The sequence below is a fragment of the Loxodonta africana genome, chromosome 6 (assembly GCF_030014295.1).
Source record: "Loxodonta africana isolate mLoxAfr1 chromosome 6, mLoxAfr1.hap2, whole genome shotgun sequence".
Lineage (NCBI taxonomy): Eukaryota > Metazoa > Chordata > Mammalia > Proboscidea > Elephantidae > Loxodonta > Loxodonta africana.
The window spans coordinates 17,937,556-17,957,739 of record NC_087347.1 but is presented as its reverse complement, the minus strand read 5'-3'; the positions used below and the strand labels follow the sequence as shown (position 1 = coordinate 17,957,739).

General features: G+C 37.8%; 1 protein-coding gene across 1 annotated transcript in view; it reads left to right on the top strand.

The window, feature by feature from the left end:
• Nucleotides 1–2,522, top strand: part of LOC100666108 (putative serine protease K12H4.7) — a 66,822-nt gene extending 64,300 nt beyond the window's left edge. Inside the window, exon 9 of the mRNA XM_064287392.1 lies at nucleotides 2,264–2,522. Within this exon, the coding sequence (XP_064143462.1) occupies nucleotides 2,264–2,373 (110 nt within the window). The 3' untranslated portion in view covers nucleotides 2,374–2,522. The remainder of the gene's footprint in view (nucleotides 1–2,263) is intronic.
• Nucleotides 2,523–20,184: the final 17,662 nt, after the last annotated feature.

Genomic DNA, 20,184 nt, shown 5'->3' with positions numbered 1-20,184 from the left:
GGTCAAAATTAAATGCTGTAAGTCAGTTGAGGCAATTCAATGATCGAGAATCATTATAATTTTTATTCCAGAGGCAGGAGGAACAAAGTGGGGCTACAGCTGTCATGGTAGAACAGTAGTAGCTATGCATGTCCACCTGGAGAAAAGGATAGGTTGTTACTTTTGTTGTTGTATAATAATGACCAGTCCTGGCTTCCAATCGTGTTGGCCCCGTGTGTTTCAGAGTACTGCTATGCTCCATAGGGTTTTCAAAGGCTGTGATCTTCTGGAAGTAGATCGCCATTTCTTACTTCTGAGGCATTTCTGGGTGGATTTGAACGGCCAGTCTCAGTTAGTAGCCCAGTACTTAACGGTTTGCATCAACCAGGGACTCCTATGGTTGCAGGGTGTCACTGTTTTTGTCTATGCTCACACATGATTACACTATGTCTTATTTCTGCCTGATCTCATCACAGTCATGGTGTCACCTCATCTGAACTTGAAACTCTGTGAAATTGTTTATGTTTATAGGAAACTCAGTAGTTTGTAACCATCTGTCAGTTGTGAGGGGCTTTGCTTATTTCTCTACAGACAGAACTCTTACCTTTCCTACCCAGTTGCCCTCCTAACCTGTTAGGGAGACATCTATAATAGTTTCTTGTTCATCATTCTGGTATTTCTGTTTTTGCAAATTAAAAAAAAAAAGCTCACTGCCAGCAATTTGATTCTAACTCATAATGACCTTTAGGACAGAGTAGGACTTCCTCTAAATGTTTTCAAGGCTGTAAATCTTTATGCAACCAGACTGCCACATCATTTTCCAGCAGAATGGCTGGTGTTTTCGAACTTCCCACATTTGGTTAGCAGCCAAGTGCTTTAACCAAGGTGCCACCAGAGCTTCTGCTTTTGGCAAATACAATAATATATATTCTTATCCCTTTGTGAAAAAAAGGTAGCAAAATATATACATTGTCCGACACCTTCCTTGTTTCTCTTACCAATATACACGGGAGGTTTTTCCATCTAAGTACATAGAAGTCTTTCTTATTGTCTTTTCAATGGTGAATAGTACTCCACTGTCTGGATTTGCCATATTTATTACATAATTTTAGCTACTTAAAAGAAAATAAGGAGCTCTGGTTGTGCAGTGGTTAAACACTCAGCTGCTAACCAAAAGGCCGACATTCAAACCCACCAGTCGCTCTGCAGGGAAAGATGTGGTTTTCTGTTTCCTTAAAGATTTCAGTCTTGGAAACCCTATGGGGCAGTTCTACTCTTTCCAGAAAGATTACAATTAATCTGAATAGACTTGACAGCAAGGAAATTTTGGGATAGTAGCAAATATATCTTGCCCCTAAAATAAATAATGCCTAATGGATGGATGTTTCCAATCCCTGAGTGGCACAGGTGTTTGGCTACTAACTGAAAGGTTGGTGGTGCCACAGAAGAAAGAACTGGTCATCTGCTTTCCAAAGATCATGCCATTGAAAACCTTATGGAGTACAGGCCTGCTCTGAAACATACGGGGTCACCATGAGTGGGACTCTAAGGCAAATATTTTGTTATGTTTTTGCTTTGGTTGGATGCTTCTTTGTAAAACCCTGGGCTCACATTTGACAGCATTTACTACATAATACAACATGTGAAGACCTTCTGGTGATCTGGGTTCAATCCTTAGCAATTTTGCAATTTTTTTGGCAAGTAACTTAAACTCTCTGAGGCGTAGGTTCCACATATGCAAAAGGAAGGATGTGACAAACATTTAAGTTCCCGTCGAATTTTGTCTCTTTGACCTCATTCTTACAGGTTATGAGTTTATCAATCCATTCTTCTTAAGAAAAAAAAAAACTGATTTTTTAGCATCTGCTGATTTTCATGGTGTAAATACTCCCTTCAAGACCAAATTCAAGCTAATGTTCATTAATTTGTGGCACAAGAGGATTGCATAGATTTCAGTAGTAACTCACTTTAGTATATATCATATATTTACCATTCCTTAATCTACAAAGAATCTTACTTCTTTGATTCAAAGCCCATTACATTAGTAAACTAATTTTCTTTCTTAATTATGGCTGCACATTTTAAACACCTTTTAACCAGCTTTTGAAAGTTACTGATACCCACCCCAGACTAATTAAATTAGAACCTCTGAAGGATGGGGGTCGGGTATTGGTTTGTTTGAACAGGTTTCAATGTGGTTCTAACGTGTAGCTGGGGGTTAAGGACATTTGATCTTTGGACACTTGGGATGTAAGTATTCTGACATTTATCCTTCTTTTTTTAGGTGCAGTACATTGTGCAGATATGTACCAACAAAAAGATACTGATTCAGCTGAACTAATTCAAGCACGAGAAAAAATCTTCCAGATTCTACAACAATGGCTAAAGGAATAGATCTCTCTGAAAAACAAATACAACAGAACCTGAAATCTGGACTCCCATTTTATTGTTCAAATGTAAAATGTCCTACAAGGGTGAAATTAGACCAGCCCCTCTCTGTATGTTTACAGTCGGTTTTGATTTCATGGAGTCATCTTGTTCCTCCTTTCTTGGTGGCCTTGAGAAGGAGCAGATCATCCAGCACACAAGAAATGATTACCCTGGAGTACCAGGGTCAAAATCTCAGTTGATTGCCATGGGGATGGAAGCTGTACAATCTATGTTTTCCAGAACAATCTCTATTTCATCAACTCTTATTCTTTTCAATAAAGGCTATTCATAACACGCAAATATAAATGTTTTGATTAATTTTAGATACCCATTAATACATAAACAAGACAAAATACTTTGCCAAATAACAAATTCTTATCTTTGTTAAGAAAATTTAGGGATAGACACAACTTGAGTGAATTTGGAAATTAAAAAAAAAAAAAAAATCTTGAGGCAGATGAAAATCTCTTTGGAGAAACTGGCTCCACCAACCAATCTTTCCTGGAGTCCCATAGCTCTTAAAAAAATGGTACTGCTGTGCCTAATAGACTAAAGTTAATCTCAACATGGAAATTACTATAGCTCTCATCTGAGATTTCATTATAACTTTTGTACAAATTAGCTTATTTTTAATTCATCTGAAGAGAACTCAAAATAGCAATACACGTCTAAAACTTATTTCAGAGGTATGATTATTTAGTAAAGATGGTATCTTTTCTTTATCTTAAAAAAGGACATGAGATGTTCTTTTTTTTTAATATTATTTGTTAATGTGCTTTAGATGGAGGTTTACAGAGAAAATCAGTTTCCCGTTAATCAAATAATATACATATTGTTTTGTAACATTGGTTGTGAACGCCTCGAGCTGTCAACACTGTCCCCTTCTCAACCTTGGGTTCTCCAATACCAGCTTTCCTGTCCTCTCCAGACTTCACGTCTTTGCCACTGGGGTGCTGTGCCCATGTAGTCTCATTTTGTTTTCTGGGTCTGTCTAATCTTTGACTGAATGATGAACCTCAGCAATGGCTTCAGTACTGAGGTAAAAGGGTGCGCAGGGGCCATACTCTTGAGGTTTCTCCTGTCTCAGTCATACTAATAAGTCTGTTTGTGAGTTAGAACTTTCTTCTACATTTTTCTACAGCTCTGTTCAGGATCCTCTATCGTGATCCTGGTGGTAGCAGGGCACCACCTAGTTCTGCTGGACTCAGTCTGGTGGAGGTTGTGTTCCTTGAGGTCCACTAGTCATTTGGACTAATCTTTCCCTGGTGCCATTGATTTTTTTCATTCTCCTTTGCTCCAGAAGGGGTGAGACCAGTGGAGTATCCTAGATGGCCGCTCACAATTTTTAAGATCTCAAATACTACTCACCAAAGTAGAATGTAGAAAACGTCTTTATACACTATTTTATGCCAATTGAGGTAGATGTTCCCTGAGACCATGATCCCCAGCCCTCAGCCCAGTAATTCAGTCACTCAGGGAGTTTGGATGTGTCTATGGACCTTCCATGACCTTGTGTTGGTCAAGTTGTTCTGTCTTCCCCAGTATTGTGTATTGTCTTACACTTCATCAAGGTTACCACTTATCCATTGTCTATTTAGTGAGATGTTTTTGATCTCATTATTTGAGTAGCTCTTTAGTTACTCCATACAGTTGAAGTTTAGTTATTAGTAATATTAATGTGCTAATATTGGTTTCTTGGTTTGGTGAATGTGTCATCAGTTATTAATATTAGGGGGACCTAGTCTCCAGCATGGTTGTCAGTTTCTCCTCCTGTGGAGGTTTGTGTGTTGCTGTGATGTTGGAAGCTATGCCACTAGTATTCGGATACCAGGATGTTCACCCATAGAGGACAGATTTCAGCTGAGACAGACTAGGAAGAAGGACCTGGCAGTTTACTTCTGAAAAGAATTAGCTAGGGAAATCCTTATGAATATCAGTTAAACATTGTCTGATGTAGTAACGAAAGATGACACCCCAGGTTGGAAGGCACTCAAAAGACGAGTGGGGAAGAGCTGCCTCCTCAAAATAGAGTCAACCTTAGTGATGTGGATGGAGTAAAGTTTTAGAGACCTTCCTTTGCTAATGTAGCATGACTGAAATGAGAAGAAACAGCTGCAAATATCCATCAAAAATCAGAACATGGAATGTACAAAGTATGAATTTAGGAAAATTTGAAATTGTTGAAATGAAATGGAAAGCATAAACATCAATATTCTAGGCATTAGTGAACTGAAATGGACTGGTATTGGCCATTTCGAATTGGACTATCATAGAGTTTACTGTGCTGGGAATGACAACTTGAAGAACGGTATTGCATCCATCATTAGAAAGAAAATTTCAAAATCTATCCTGAAGGAAAATGATGTCAGTGATAGGATAATATCCATATGCCTACCAGGAAGTCCATTTAATGCAACTATAATTCAAATTTACACACCAAACACTAAGACCAAATAAGAAGAAACTAAAGATTTCGCCCAAACTTCTACAGTCTGAAATTGATGGAACATGCAATCAGAATGCCTTGATAATTACTCATGATTGGAATGCAAAAGTTGGACACAAAGAAGGAGGATCAGAATGCAGAAAAAGTATGGGTTGTTCAAAAACACGGCCATGGTGAAGGAAATTATGCTGGAGATTGCATGATTTAATTTTGCAGGACTAATGACATTTTCATTGCAAATACCTTTTTTTTTTAACAACAAAAGCAGTGACTACACATATGGACCTTCCCAGGTAGAATACACAGGAATCAAATTGACCACATCAGGGGAAAGATATGATGGAAAAGCTCAATTTCATCAGTCAGATCAAGGCCAGGGACCACCTGTGGAACAAATTACCAATTGGTCACACAAAAGGACAAGTTGTACATGAATAAAATTAGCACAAGTCCACAGGAGTCAAAGTATGACCTTGAGTGTATCTCACTTGAATTTAGAGACTCTTTCAAAAGCAGATTTGATACACTGAGCACTGATGACCAATGACCACATGAGTTGTGAAATGATATGAAGGATATCATATACTAAAAAAGCAAGAGGTCATTAAAAACACAATAAAGAAAGAAAAGACCAAAACGGATGTCAGAAAAGACCCTGAAAGATTCTTTTGAACTTCAAGTAGCTAAAGCTAAAGGAACTAACAATGCAGTAAAAGCTGAACAGAAGATTTCAAAGGGCATCTCAAGAAAAAAAAGTATTATAACAAAATGTAAAAAGACCTGGAGCTAGAAAAGCAAAGGGAAAAATACATTCAGCATTTCTCAGCTGAGAAAACTGAAGAAAAATTCTAGCCTTGAGTTGCAATACTGAAGGATTCTACGGGGAAATGTTAAATAATGCAGAAAGTGTCAAAAGAAGACGGAAAGAATACACAGGGTCACTGTACCAAAAATAACTGGTCTAACTTCATCCATTTCAGGGGATAGTATGTGATCAAGAACTAATAAAGGAAGATATCCAAGCTGTAGTGAAAGCATTGGTGAAAAATAAGGTTCCAGGAATTGAGAGAATAACAACTGAGATATTTCAACAAAACAATACAACACTGGATGTGCTCACTTTTCTATGCCAAGAAATCTGAAATACTGCTACCTTGCCGACTAACTTGAAAATATGCATATTTGTACCCATTCCAAAGAAAGTGGATCCAACAGAATGTGGAAGTTACTGAAAGATATTAATAATGTCACACACAAGTAAAATTTTGCTGACAGTCACAGGAAATCACTTATGGTAGTACCTGAATTTAGAGACCATCTGAAGAATAGATTTAATGCATTGAACACTGGTGACTGAAGACCAGATGAGTCGTGGAATGACATCAAGGACATCATACATGAAGAAAGCAAGAGGTCATTAAAAAGGTAGAAAAGTAATAAAACACCAAGATGGATGTCAGAGGAGACTCTGAAACTTTCTCTTGAACATCCAGCAGCTAAAGCAAAAGGACAAAATGATGAAGTAAAAGTACTGAACAGAATATTTCAAAGGGCATCTCGAGAAGAGAAAGCAAAGTATTACAATGACATGTGAAAAGAACTGGAGATAGAAAACCAAAAGGGAAGAACACGCTTGGTGTTTGCAAGCTGAAAGAACCGAAAAAAAAAATTCAAGCGTCAAGTTGCAATAGTGAAGGATTCTATGGGGAAAATATTAAACGACACAGGAAGCATCCAAAGAAGATGGAAGGAGTACACAGAGTCATTATACCAAAAAGTATCAGTCGATGCTCAAACATTTCAAGAGGTGGCATATGATCAGGAACCGATGATACTGAAGGAAGAAGTGTAAGCTGCTCTGAAGGCACTGGCGAAAAACAAGGCTCCAGGAACTGATGGAATATCAATTGAGATGTTTCAACAAACAAATACAGCACTGGAGGTCCTCACTTGTCTATGCCAAGAAATATGGAAGACAGCTTTCTGTTCAACTGAGTGGGAGAGATCCATATTTATCCCTATTGCCAAGAAAGGTGATCCAACTGAGTGTGGGAATTATAGAACAATATCATTAATATCACATGCAAGCAAAACTTTGCTGAAGATCATTCAAAACCGACTGCAATAGTATATTGACCGAGAACTGCCAGAAATTCAGGCCAGTTTTAGCAGAGAACGAGAAACCAGGGATATCACTGCTGATGTCAAAAGGATCCTGGCTGAAGGCAGAGAATATCAGAAGGGTGTTTACCTGTGTTTTATTGACTATGCAAAGGCATTCGACTGTGTGGATCATAACAAATTATGGATAACATTGCGAAGAATGGGAACTCTGAAACACTTAATTGTGCTCATGAGGAAGCTTTACATAGATCAAGAGGCAGTTGTTCAGACAGAACAAGGGGATACTGATTGGTTTAAAGTCAGGAAAGTTGTGTGCCAGGGTTGTATTCTTTCACCATGCCTATTCAATCTGTATGCTGGGCAAGTAATCCAAGAAGCTGGACTTTATGAGGAACTGGGCATCAGGATTGGAGGAAGACTCATTAACAATCTGTGTTATGCAGACTACACAAACTTGCTTGCTGAAAGTGAAGAGGACTTGAAGCACTTACTAATTAAGATCAAAGTCCACAGCCTTCAGTATGGATTGCACCCCAACTTAAAGAAAACAAAAATCTTCACCACTGGACCAACGAGCAACATCATGATAAACGGATAAAAGATTGAAGTTGTCAAGGATTTCATTTTACTAGGATCCACAATCAACAGCAATGGAAGCAGCAGTCAAGAAATCAAAAGTCCCATTGCATTGGGTAAATCTTCTGCAAAGGACCTCTTTAAAGTTTTGAAGAGCAAAGATGTCACCTTGAAGACTAAAGTGCGCCTGACCAAGACATGATGTTTTCAATCACATCATATATATGTGAAAGCTGGAGAATGAATAAGGAGGACTGAAGAAGAGTTGACACCTTTGAATTGTGGTGTGAGTGAAGAACATTGAATATACCATGGACTGCAAAAAGAAAGGACAAATCTGTCTTGGAAGATGTACAACCAGAATGCTCCTTAGAAGCAAGGATGGCCAGACTGCATCTTACATACTTTGGACATGTTGTTAGGAGGGATCGGTCCGTAGAAGGACATCAGTGCTTGGCAGAGTAAAGGGTCAGTGGAAAAGAGGTAGACCCTCAATGAGGTGGATTGACCCAGTGGCTGCAACAATGAGCTCAAGCATAACAACCATTGTAAGAATGGCGCAGGACCGGGCAGTGTTTCATTCTGTTGTGCATGGGATCGCTATGAGTTAGAACTGACTTGATGGCACCTAAAAACAAAAACAACAGTACCTCAGCCCAGAACTGCCAGAAATTCAAGCTGGCTTCGGAAGATGAAGTGGAATGACCAATATCATTGTTGATGTCAGATCGATCTTGGCTAAAAGCAGAGAGTACCACAAAGATGTTTATCTTTGTTTTATTGACTGTGCAAATGCATTTGACTGTGTAGATCATAACAACTCAGGGATAATCCTTCCAAGAATGGGAATTCCAGAACACTTACTTGTGCTCATGAGGAACCTCTACTCAGAGCAAGACGCAATCATTTGAACAGAACATGGAAATACCGTATGGTTTGATATCAGGAAGGTTTTGGGTCAGGGTTGTATCATTTCACCATACTTTGTATGCTGAACAAATAATTCCAAAAGCTGGATGATATTAAGAAGAATTAGGCTTCAAGATTGAAGGAAGACTCATTAAAAACCTGTGATATGAGGATGACAAAACCTTGCTTTCTGAAAGTTAACAAGGCTTGAACCTCATACTTTGGTATGGATTACACCTCAAATAAAGAAAATAATAATTCTCACAACTGGTCCACTAACCAATACCTGATAAACAGAAAAGACTGAATTTTTCATTTGACTATTTACACAGTCAACGCCAAAGGAAGCAGCAATCAAAGCATCAGAGGACACATTGCATTGGGCAAATCTGCTGCAAAAGTTCTCTTTAAAGTGATAAAAACATAGATGTCACTTTAAGGACTATGGTGTACCTGGCACAAGCCATGGTATTTTCAGTTGGCTCATAGTCAGGTGAAAGTTGGACAATTAATAAGGAAGACTGAAGAATTGATGACTTTAAATTGTGGTGTTGGCAAAGAATATTGAATACAACATTGGCGGAAAAACCAAAAAATCTGCCTTGAAAGAAGTATAGCCAAAATGCTCCTTAGAAGCAAGTACGGCGAGGCTTTGTCTCAGATATTTTGGATGTTTTATCAGGAGGGAACTGTCCCTGCAGAAGGGCATTATGCTTGGTACAATAAAGGGTCAGTAAAAAAGAGTAAGACCCTCAATTAGGTGGACCGATGCACAGGCTGCAACAATGAGCTCAACCATAGCAACGATTCCAAAGATAGCAGAGGACCAAGCAGTTTATTTCTGTTGTAGCTAGGTTTGCTATGAATCTGAATTGAACTGATGGCAAATAAACATACATATACATATATATGTATGCATATTAATTTACCAAAGGCTTTATTTTATGTTATTTATTTTATTTAGCCTAATATATCTGAAACTGGACTGATAACATCATGTTAAATGGAAAAAATAATGAAGTTGTGACAGTTGAGATTGTGTGACCTTGGTTTTCAGTGTTTTGGCAGTTGTATAACATTGTACTCACTTCCTTGTTGAAATCTGATATGTGATCACCCAGTGATAGAACCTGCTGAGTGGTACCAGCAGGGGCAGGGCCTGCGGTGGTTCACTGCCCCCTCAGCCTTCATCTCTCCATCCTCCATCACCTAATTACTTCCTGCTTTCCTTGCCAAGGATTTTGGCTTATTCTGGATTCAGCAGCTGCCTTTTGTCCTCTGATCTCTAGTCCTTGGGACTTGAGCTAGCAGCTCACCTGTCAATCTTGGGACTCGTGGATCTTCGCAGCCTGTGAGCAAGAGTCCAGCTCCCCTATCTGCTGATCTTGGATTTGCCAGCCCCTCCAGCTTAGCAAATCAGGAGAAACCTTGTGGTCTTTCCTGCCCACCTTGGGATTTGACGACCTTCACAGCCTGTGAGCAAGAGCCCTGGTCTCCTACCTTTTGATCCTGGGTCAGCCAGCTTCCGCAACTTTGTGAATTGGTAGAGGCCTCCATCCTGATACATGGAGTGTTCAAGCCTCTACAATCACGTGAGCTGTTTCCTTAATATAAATCTCTGTATATAGTTATACACTTTACTGGTTTTGCGTCTCTAGAGAACCCAGCTGAAGACAGAAGTTGTCAAGGTTTACTTAGATCCACAATCAACACCCATGGAAGCAGCAGTCAAGAAACCAAATGATATATTGCTCTGGGGAAATCTGCTACAAAAGACAACATTAAAATATTGAAAAGCGAAGATGTCACTTTGAGAACTAAGGTGTGCCTGACCAAGCCATGGTATCTGAAATCATCTCATGTGCATGCAAGAGCTGGACAATGAATAAGGAAGACAGAAGAAGAATTAATGTCTTTGAATTATGGTGTTGATGAAGAAGATTGTATGTACTGTGGACTGGCAGAAGAACAAACAAATCCACCTTGGAAGAAGTGCAGCAAGAATGCTTCTTAAAAGGGAGGATGGTGAGACTTCATCTAATGTACCTTGCGCTTGTTACCAGGAGTGACCAGTCCCTGCAGAAAGACACCATGTTTGGTAAAGTAAAAGGTTAGTGAAAAAAATGAAAAAACTCAAGGAGGTGCATTGACACAGTGGCTGCAACAGTGGGGCTCAAACATAGCAGAGATTTTGGGAATGGCTGAGGACCAGGCAGTGTTTTCGTTCTCTTATTTATAGGGTCTATATTGATTATTATTACTTTTTTTTATATGAGTCAGAACTGTTTCCATGGAACCTAATAACAACAACAAACAGATGTAAAACTTCCATTTCAACATATAATTAATACAAAATTATTGAGATATTTTACTTTTTTTTTTTAATAGTAAGACTTTGATACCATATGGGTTTTACACTTAAAGTACATCTCAATTCAAATTAACCAGGTCTCAAGTTTCATAGATAGTGGCTACTGTACTGGACAATGCCAGTCTAAGAATATTCATTCTTTACTAGCTTAGGAGGCAGAAAACTCACATTGAGACAATCGAAGAGCATAACTCTGAATTGAAATTAAGAGGAAAACCATGTGTGTGTATATATATATGCATATATATATTTTTGGGTGAACGTTTTCATGTCATATTAGATTCCCATTTAACAATTTGTATACACTTTGTTCAGTGACATTGGTAACATTTTTCACATTGTATCAACTTTTTCAATATTTTTGTTCAGGTTATTACACTTCCATTATTCCAGCTTTCCTCTCCCTCTGACTTTCTCATCTTTGCTGTAGGGTGACAGTTGACAGTTTGGTCTCATCGAGTTTTTATTTTATTTTTAAAGAAGAACAGTTATCACCAGTGACATTGATTATTTTATGACCTGATCTGTTTTGCTGAAAGGTGACTGAGTTGTTTCATTTCATCATTTAAATATTATCTCCGGGTGAATATCTCAGAGGTTCGTCTAATTTCTACTAGTTCGGTAAATCTGGCCTTTTTTTAATTTTTTTTTTAGGAATTAGAAATGTCTTCCACAACTTTCTCACCTTCTATTTGGAAAAAAAATAGTTATTTATTTATTTATTTTTTTTTTATTTGGAAACATCTGTTGTATCCTTGGTCAGAATGGCCAGTGGTGGTAGCTGGGAACCATTTAGGTCTTCTGTTCTCTGAGAGATGAGGCCCTGGCCTGTGTAGGCAATTAATGCTGTAGACTAGTTTCTTCTTTAAGTCTTTAGTTGCCATCTTTCCCTTTTACTCCAGATAAATACAGACCAATAGTTGTATCTTAGATGGACACTCACAAGCTTTTAAGATGCCAGACACTATTTACCATACTGGTATGTAGGCCATAAACTTCATGAACCATGTTGCGCTCATGGATCAAGTTGTCCCAGGAGAGTATAGCCCTAAAATTTCAAACCCCAGTAAATCAATCCTGCGAGGTCTTTGGTTATGTATGGGAGGTATCTGCGGCTGTGCCCCCTATGTGCTCTATTATATATGTTAATGTATGTGCAGCACACACAAACATATTTATATCTATGTCTACCATTACCAAGAAAACCAAACCCGTCATCATTGAGTGAATTCTAATTCACAACAACCATATAGGATGGAGTAGAACTGCCCCAAAGGGTTTCAAGGAGCAACTGGTGCATTCAAACTGCAGATTTTTCGTTAGCAGCCAAATGCTTAACCAATGTGCCACCAGAGTTCCCTGGATGCCTACAGATACAGCTAAATATGTACATGTATATACAGACATATATCTTGCTATATGCATAAAAAAACATGGATATATATCTACCTATGTAACCAGTTGTGGCCCAGTGCTATGGCTGCTAACCAAAAGGTCCCCCAGCCACTCCTTGGAAACCCTGTGGGGCAGCTCTACTCTGTCCTACAGGGTTGCTGTGATTCAGAATCGACTTGACAACAATGGGTTTAATTTTTGTTTTTGTTTTTTTGTTTTTGGTTTGATGTAACCACTTACATATGTATATATATATATATATATATATATTTGGTTGTTAAAGCTGTCGTTGCCAAATCGTATATGTGAAACCATTTATTAATAAGTTTCCTTAATTTTGTGTATTTCCGATTCTCATCAGTTACCTTGATTAAGCTGTGCACACATCACACACATTCTGAATTGCCTTTCCCATCACCAAAAATAACAGCTGTCTTTGAATTTTGTTCAACATTTTTCTCTAGCTCTATCCAGGATCCTCTATTGTGATCCATTTCAGAGCAGTTGGTAGTGATAGCCTAGCACTGTCTAGTTTTTCTGGGCTCATTCTGGTGGAGGTTGTGGTAGTTGTGGTCTGTTTGTCTTTTAGACTAACCTTTCCCTTGTGTCTTTGGTCTTCTTCATAGTCCCTTGCTCTAGCTGGGATGAGACCAGTAGATGTCCATTAGATGCTGCTCACAGGCTTTAAGACATCAGTCACTACTGACCACAGTCAGATGTAGAACATTTTCCTTATAAACTATTTTATGCCAACTGATCTAGCCCCAGGTCACCCTTTTAACTCAGTACTGAAGTCACTCTAGTGGTTCATTTTCACAGAAAAATAAGACATGACTATAGGGCCAACAGTAACACATATGAGGGATATGTTTCATAGTTCAAACATGTATAAGACTAATGGGCAGGTCAGCCAAAAACCAAAGACAAGAAGGCATGAAAGGACAGGAAAACTGAAGGAATGAATACTGGGAATCCAGGGTGGAGAAGGGGAGAGTGTTGGCATATCGCAGAGTTGGCAACCAGTGTCACAAAACAATTTATGTATTAATTGTTTAATGAGAAACTAATTTGTTCTGTATGTTGTTGTTGTTAGGTGCTGTTGAGTCAGTTCCGACTAATAACAACCCTTTGTAAAACAGAAGGAAACACTGCCCAGTCATGCACCATCCTCACAATCATTTTTATGCTTGAGCTCCTTGCTGCACCCATTGTGTCAATTCATCTTGTTGAGGGTTTTCCTCTTTTTCGCTGGCCTTCTACTTTACCAAGCAACATATCTTTCTCCAGGAACTGATCCTTCCTATAACATGCCCAAAGTACATTAGACTTAGTCTCGCCACCTGTGTTTCTAAGGATCATTCTAGTTGTACTTTCTCCAAGACAGGTTTGACCCTTCTTTTGGTAGTCCATTGTATATTCAAAATTCTTCACAAACACAATTCAAAGGTGTCAGTTTTTCTGCGGTATTCCTTATCCATCATCCAGCCTTCCCATGCACATGAGCAGATTGAAAATACCATGACCTGAGTCAGGAGTACCTTAGTCTTCAGGATGTCATCATTGCATTTCAACCATTAAAGAAGCCTTTTGCAGCAGATTTGCAGAATGTTAAACCTGTTTTGGTTTTTTGACTGCTGCTTCCATGGGAACTACTAATTATGGATACATGTGAAATGAAATCCTTGACAACTTCAATCTTTTCCCCATTTATCAGGCTTTTACTTATTAGTCCAGTTGTGCAGATTTTTTTTTTTTTATGTTGAGGAATAATCAATACTGAAGGCCATGCTCTTTGATTTTCATCAGTAAGTCCTTCAAGTCCTCTTCAATTTCAGCAAACAAGTTTGTGTCATGTGCATATTGAAGGTTATTAATGAGTCTTCCTCCAAACCTGATGCCCCATGTACTCCAGCTTCTTAGATTATTTGTTCAGCAAACAAATTAAATATGTATGATGAAAGGATACAACTCTGATATACACCTTTCCTGACTTTGAACCGCAATGTATCCTCTTGTTCTGTTGGAGTCACTGCTTCTTAATCTATTTACAGGATACTCATAAGCATAATCAATTCTTCAAGAATTCCTATTCTTTGCAATGTTATCCATAATGTGCTGTGATCCACACAGTTGAACATCTTTGGATAATCTCAACTAAATCACTATAAAAAAGTGCTATCTAGAGAGTGATTCCCTTTCCTCATCCTCCCATCCCTAGTAACCACCAAAGAATACATATTTCTATGTGTATCTATTTTTATCATTTTATGCAAGTAACATCATACAATATTTGTCCTTTTGTGCTTGACTTATTTAACTTAGCATAATGTCCTTTTGATACATCCATGTTATAAGATGTTTTGGACTCATTTTTCTTTATTCCTGTATATATTCAACTGTAAGTACACAGCACATAAGTTTTATCCATTCATCCATTGATGGGGGCTTAGGGTGTCTCCAGCTTTTTCTTTTCTTTTTTAAATCGTACTTTAGATGAAGGTTTACAGAACAAACTAGTTTCTTATTAAGCAACTAGTATACATATCATCTTATGACATTGGTTAAAAACCCCATAACATGGTAAAACTCTCCCTTTTCAACCTTGGGTATCTTATTAACAGCGTTCCTGTCCATTCCTGCCTTTCAGTCCTTGCCCATAGTGTGTTATTCCCCTTTAGTCTTGTTTTGTTTTATGGGCCTGTCTAATCTTTGGCTGAAGGGTAAACCTCAGGAGCGACTTCATTACTGAGCTAACATGGTGTCAGGAGGCAATACTCTCAGGGTTTCACAAGTCTCATTCAGGCCAGTAAGTCTGGTCTTTTTTGCCAGTTAGAATTTTGTTCTACATTTTTCTCAAGGTCTGTCTGGGAACCTCTGTTGTGATCCCTGTCAGAACAAGTCAGTGGTGGTTGCCTGGCACCATCTAGTTGCACTAGATTCAGTATGGTATAGGCTGTGGTAGATGTGGTCCATTAGTCTTTTGGACTAATCTTACCCTTGTATCTTTAGCTTCCTTCACTCTCCCTTGCTCCCGAAGGGGTGAGACCAGTGGAGCATCTTAGAGGGCCACTCACAGACTTTTAAGACGCTAGACGCTACTCACCAAAGTAAAATGTAGAACATTTCCTTTAAAAACTATGTTATGCTGATTGAGCTAGGTGTTCCCTGAGACCATGGTCCCCACAGCCCTCAGCCCAGTAATTTGGTCCCTCAGGGAGTTTAGATGTCTTATGGAGTTGCTAAAACCTTGCCTTATGCAAATTGTTCCGGCTTCCCCAGAACTGAGTACTGGGTTACCCTTCATCAAAGTTAACACTTATATATTGTCTATTTAGTGTTTTTCCATCCCCACTCCTCCTTTCCCTCATAACCATCAAAGATTGTTTCTTTTTGTGTGTAAACATTTTCATGTGTTTTTACGGTAATGGACTTATGCAATATTTGTCCTTTGCTGATAGACTTATTTCATTCAGCATAATGTCCTCCAGATTCATCCATGTCATGAAATGCTTCACAGATTCATCTTTGTTCTCTATCCTTGCCTAGTACCCCCCTGTGTGTATGTATCATACTTTGTTTATCCATTCCTCCGTTGATGGGCATCTAGGTTGTTTCCATCTTTTTGCTATTGCCAACAATTCTGCAATTAATGTGGGTGTGCATATTTCTATTATTGTGATGACTCTTTTCTCTAGGATATATTCCTAGGAGTGGTGTTGCTGGATCGTATGGTATTACTATTTCTAGCTTTCTAAGGAACCACCATATTATTTCCCAAAATTGTTGTATCATTTCATATTCCCTCCAGAAGTGCATAAGCGTTCCAATCTCCCCACAGACTCTCCAATATTTGTTATTTCTTGTTGTTTTTCTTTTTTTTAATTTTCTTATCTGTGCCAGTTATGCAGGGATAGATGTTATCACTTTGTGGTTTTGATTTGCATTTCACTAATGGCTACTGGGAAACCCTTGTTCCTTATGGTTAAGAGCTACAGCTGCTAACTAAAAGGTCACCCATTCAAGTTCACCAGGTGCTCGTTGGAAACCCTATGGGGCAGTTCTACTCTGTCCTGTAGGATCACTGTGAGTTAGAATTGACTGGATGGCAATGGATTTAATGGCTTGTGATAACCAGCATTTCTTCATGTGCTTGTTGGCCACTAGAATGTCTTCTTTGTTGAAGTGTCTGATCATTTCCTTCGCCCATTTTTTAATAGGATTATTAGTCTTTTTGTTGTAGAGGTGCTGGGATTTCTTACAAATTTTAGAAATTAGACCTTTGTCCGATTTGTAATAGCCCCAGATTTTTTTTCAGTTTGTAGGTTCTCTTTTTACTCTTTTGGTGAAGTCTTTTGATAAGCATAAGTGTTTAATGTTAAGAAGATCCCAATTATCTAGCTTATCTTCTGGAGTTTGTGTGTTGTTGATTATGATTGGTATCCTGTTAATGCCATGTATTAGGGCCTCTAGCATTGATTCTATTTTTTCTCCTATTAACTTTATACTTTTTGGCTTTATATTTAGCCCTTTGATCCATTTAGAATTAGTTTTTTTGTAAGGTATTAGGTATCAGTCCTGTTTCATTTTTTTGCAGATGTACATTCTGGTTTGCCAGCACCATTTGTTAAAATTACTCCTTTTTTCCCCCCATTCGATGGACTTTGGCCCCTTGTGAAAAATCAGGTAACCATAGGTGGATGAATTTACATCTGGATTCTCAATTCTGTTCCATTTGTCAAAGTAGCTGGCCTTCTATCGGTACCAGGCTGCCTTGACTACTGTAGCTATATAGTAGGTTGTGAGGTAAGATAGTGTGAATCCTCCTACTTTCTTTTTCGTCAAAAGTACTTTACTTATATGGGGTGTCTTCCTTTCCATATAAAGTTAATGATTAGTTTTTCCATCTCTGTAAAGAATGTTGTTGGTATATGGATGGAGACTGCCTTGTATTTGCAAAGTACTTTAAGTAGAATTGTCATTTTCACAATGTTGAGTCTACCTATCCATGAGTATGGTATGTTTTTCCATTTATGTAGATCTTTTTCGGTTTCTTGCAGTAGTGTTAGTAGTTTTCTTTGTGTAAGTCTTTTGCATCCCTGGTTAGATTTACTCCTAAAAAATTTTTTCTAAGGTCTATTGTAAGTGGTATTGTTTTTCTAATTTCCTTTTTCATTGTTCTCTTTATTCGTGAATAGGAATAAAGTTGATTTTTGTACACTTGTGTTATATCTTGCTATTTTCCTGAATCTTTCTATTAGATTAGTTCCAGTAGTTGTCTCATACAGTTTTTTAGGCAGTCTGTGTATGGTATCATCTCATCTGCAAATACGGACAGTTTAACTTCTTCATTACCAATTCGGATGCCCTTTATTTCTTTTCTTTTCTTTTTTTCCCTTATTGCTCAAGCTGGGTCTTCCAGCACAATGTTAAATACAGTGAGTAGTATTAAAGAAACACTTTTCTTGTTTCTGCTCTCAAGGGGAATGTCTTCAGTGTCTCTCCATTAACAATGATGTTGCCCAATGGTTTTGCATAGACGCCATTTACTATGTTGAGGAATTTCCCTTCTATTCATATTTTATTGCTTGCATATCTGGTCTGAGACCTACTTGGTTGTCGTGTATTATTTTTTTGATGTGATGATGAATTCTATTGGCTAGAATTTTGTTGAGAATTTTTTGCATCTATGAAAAAAAAATTTTTTTTTTTTTAATGTTCATAAGCGATATTGGTCTGTCACTTTCTTTTTTTGGTGTTTTTGTGTCCTGTCCTGTTTTTATTTTTTTCAGTTTGGCCAGTGGTTTGTTGATTTTGTTGACCCTTTCAAATAGCCAGCTTTTTTTTTCTTTTTAATTCTTTCTATTGTTTTTCTATTCTCTATTTCATTTATTTCTGCTCTGATCTTTATTATTTCCATTTTCTGGTGGCTGTGGGCTTTTTTTGTTGTTGTTGTTCTCTATTAGTTTGAGTTGTGTAGCTAATGTTTTATTTTGTTTCTTTCTTCTTTTTTTGATTTATGCATCTATTGCTATAAATCAACTGCTGAAGACTGCCTTTGCTATGTCCCAAAGGTTTTGGTATGAGTTTTCATTCTCATTTCATTCAAGGAATTGTTTGATTCCATCTGTGATTTCTTCTACTAGCCAGCGGTTTTTAAGCAGGGTGTTATTCAGTTTCCCTGTAATTGATATTTTTTTTTTCCTTGCTCTTCTTGTCGTTAATTTCTACCTTGATGGTATTGTGGTCAGAGAAGATACTTTGTATTATCTCTATGTTTTGTATTTTGCTGAGTGTTGCTCTGTGGCCTAAGATGTAGTCTATTCTGGAGAACACTCTGTGTGCATTGGAAAAGAATGTGTAGTTTGTAGCTGTTAGGTGCAATGTTCTATATATGTCTATGAGTCAAGTTGACTGATTGTGCCCTTTAGTTCTTCTGTATCTTTGTTGAGTTTCTTTCTAGATGTTCTGTCTTTAACCAAGAGAGGCGTGTTGAAGTCGCCTACTATTATTGTGGAACTGTCAGTTTCTCTTTTCAGTGCTGTTAGAGTTTATGTACTTTGGAGCCTTGTCATTGCGTACATAGATGTTTGTTATGGTAGTGTGATCATGGCAGATCATCCTTTTAATCATTATATAGTGCCTCTCTGTCTTTTATGGTGGATTTTGTTTTAAAGGCTATTCTATCTGAGATTGGTATTGCCACTCCTGCTCTTTCCTGATTGCACTTTCCTTGATATGTTTTTTTCTGATCTTTGATTTTTATAAATTTTTGTGTTTGTTTCTGAGGTGTGTCTCTTGTAGACAGCATATTGAGGGATCCTCTCTTTTTTATCCATTTATCATTCTCTGTCTCTTTATGAGTGCATACAGGCTATTTACATTCAATGTAATTATTAATAGGAGTCAGTTTACTGCTGTTGTTTGCAATGCTTTTTTTTTTTTTTTTTTGTGGTGCTGACATTTTTTTGTTCATCCTACTCTCCTGAGCTGAATTCCTTTTGTTTGTGATTTTTTTTCATTTCTTTTGTTTTTCGAGATTTTCTTTTTACTGAGACTTTTTGTTTTTCTTCTTTATTTTGAAGGGTACATTCGTTAAATTTCTTTGTGGTTACTTTGAAATTTAGCCTCATCTTCATAGATTTAAACTTGGTATCACCTTTCCTTTTTCTCCATTAGAAAATTCTATACCTACACCATTTATTCCCTCTTTTTTTTTTTTTTTGTATCCAATTGTCTTCAATTTCTCTGACCTTGTCTTCTATCATTTCAAGCCTGCTCCTCAGCCCTTTTGTGACACTGTCCATTTCAGAAAATTTGTTTATCTTTTGGATTTCTAATTGTTTTTGTATACTTCTAGTTGCGAATTTATTTTAGCATTTTTTTCTGTATTATTTTTCTCAATTGTTCCATTTCTTTGTTGTATTTTCCATGAGTTTGTGTGCCTTTTCCATAAATTTGTCTATTTTTTCCTTATGTTTGTCTGTTTTTAACTTCAACTCTTGGCTAGCTCTGAATATTAGAGATTGATTCTATATCAGGTACTTCTTGTGCCTTTTCTAGTGCTGGAAAGTCATCTGGTGTTTTGTTTTAGATGTTTCCTGGAGAAATCCTATCCTTTCATTTTTTATATTTAGTTATTGTCTGCTGTCTTCGGGACAATCAGTAGTTATTTTCTTCATTTATTGGTTGTAAATCTGTTTCTTTTTTGTTTTATTTGGTTGCAAACAGGTGGGCTGTGTGTTCTTTTTTGTTTGCTCCTCTGTGGACACAATACTTTTCAACTTGTCTTTCAGTTGGCAGGGCCAGCCACTCATGTATGACACAGCAGGGCAGGTCCAGTGCTTGTTCCGTCTCCTGCTGGGAGATCCATGAAGCTGCTTTCCTGTACTTCCTGGCGGCGATATCCAACGTGGGCAGGGTGAATCCAAGCAGCATGGACCTGCACCTCTCAGAC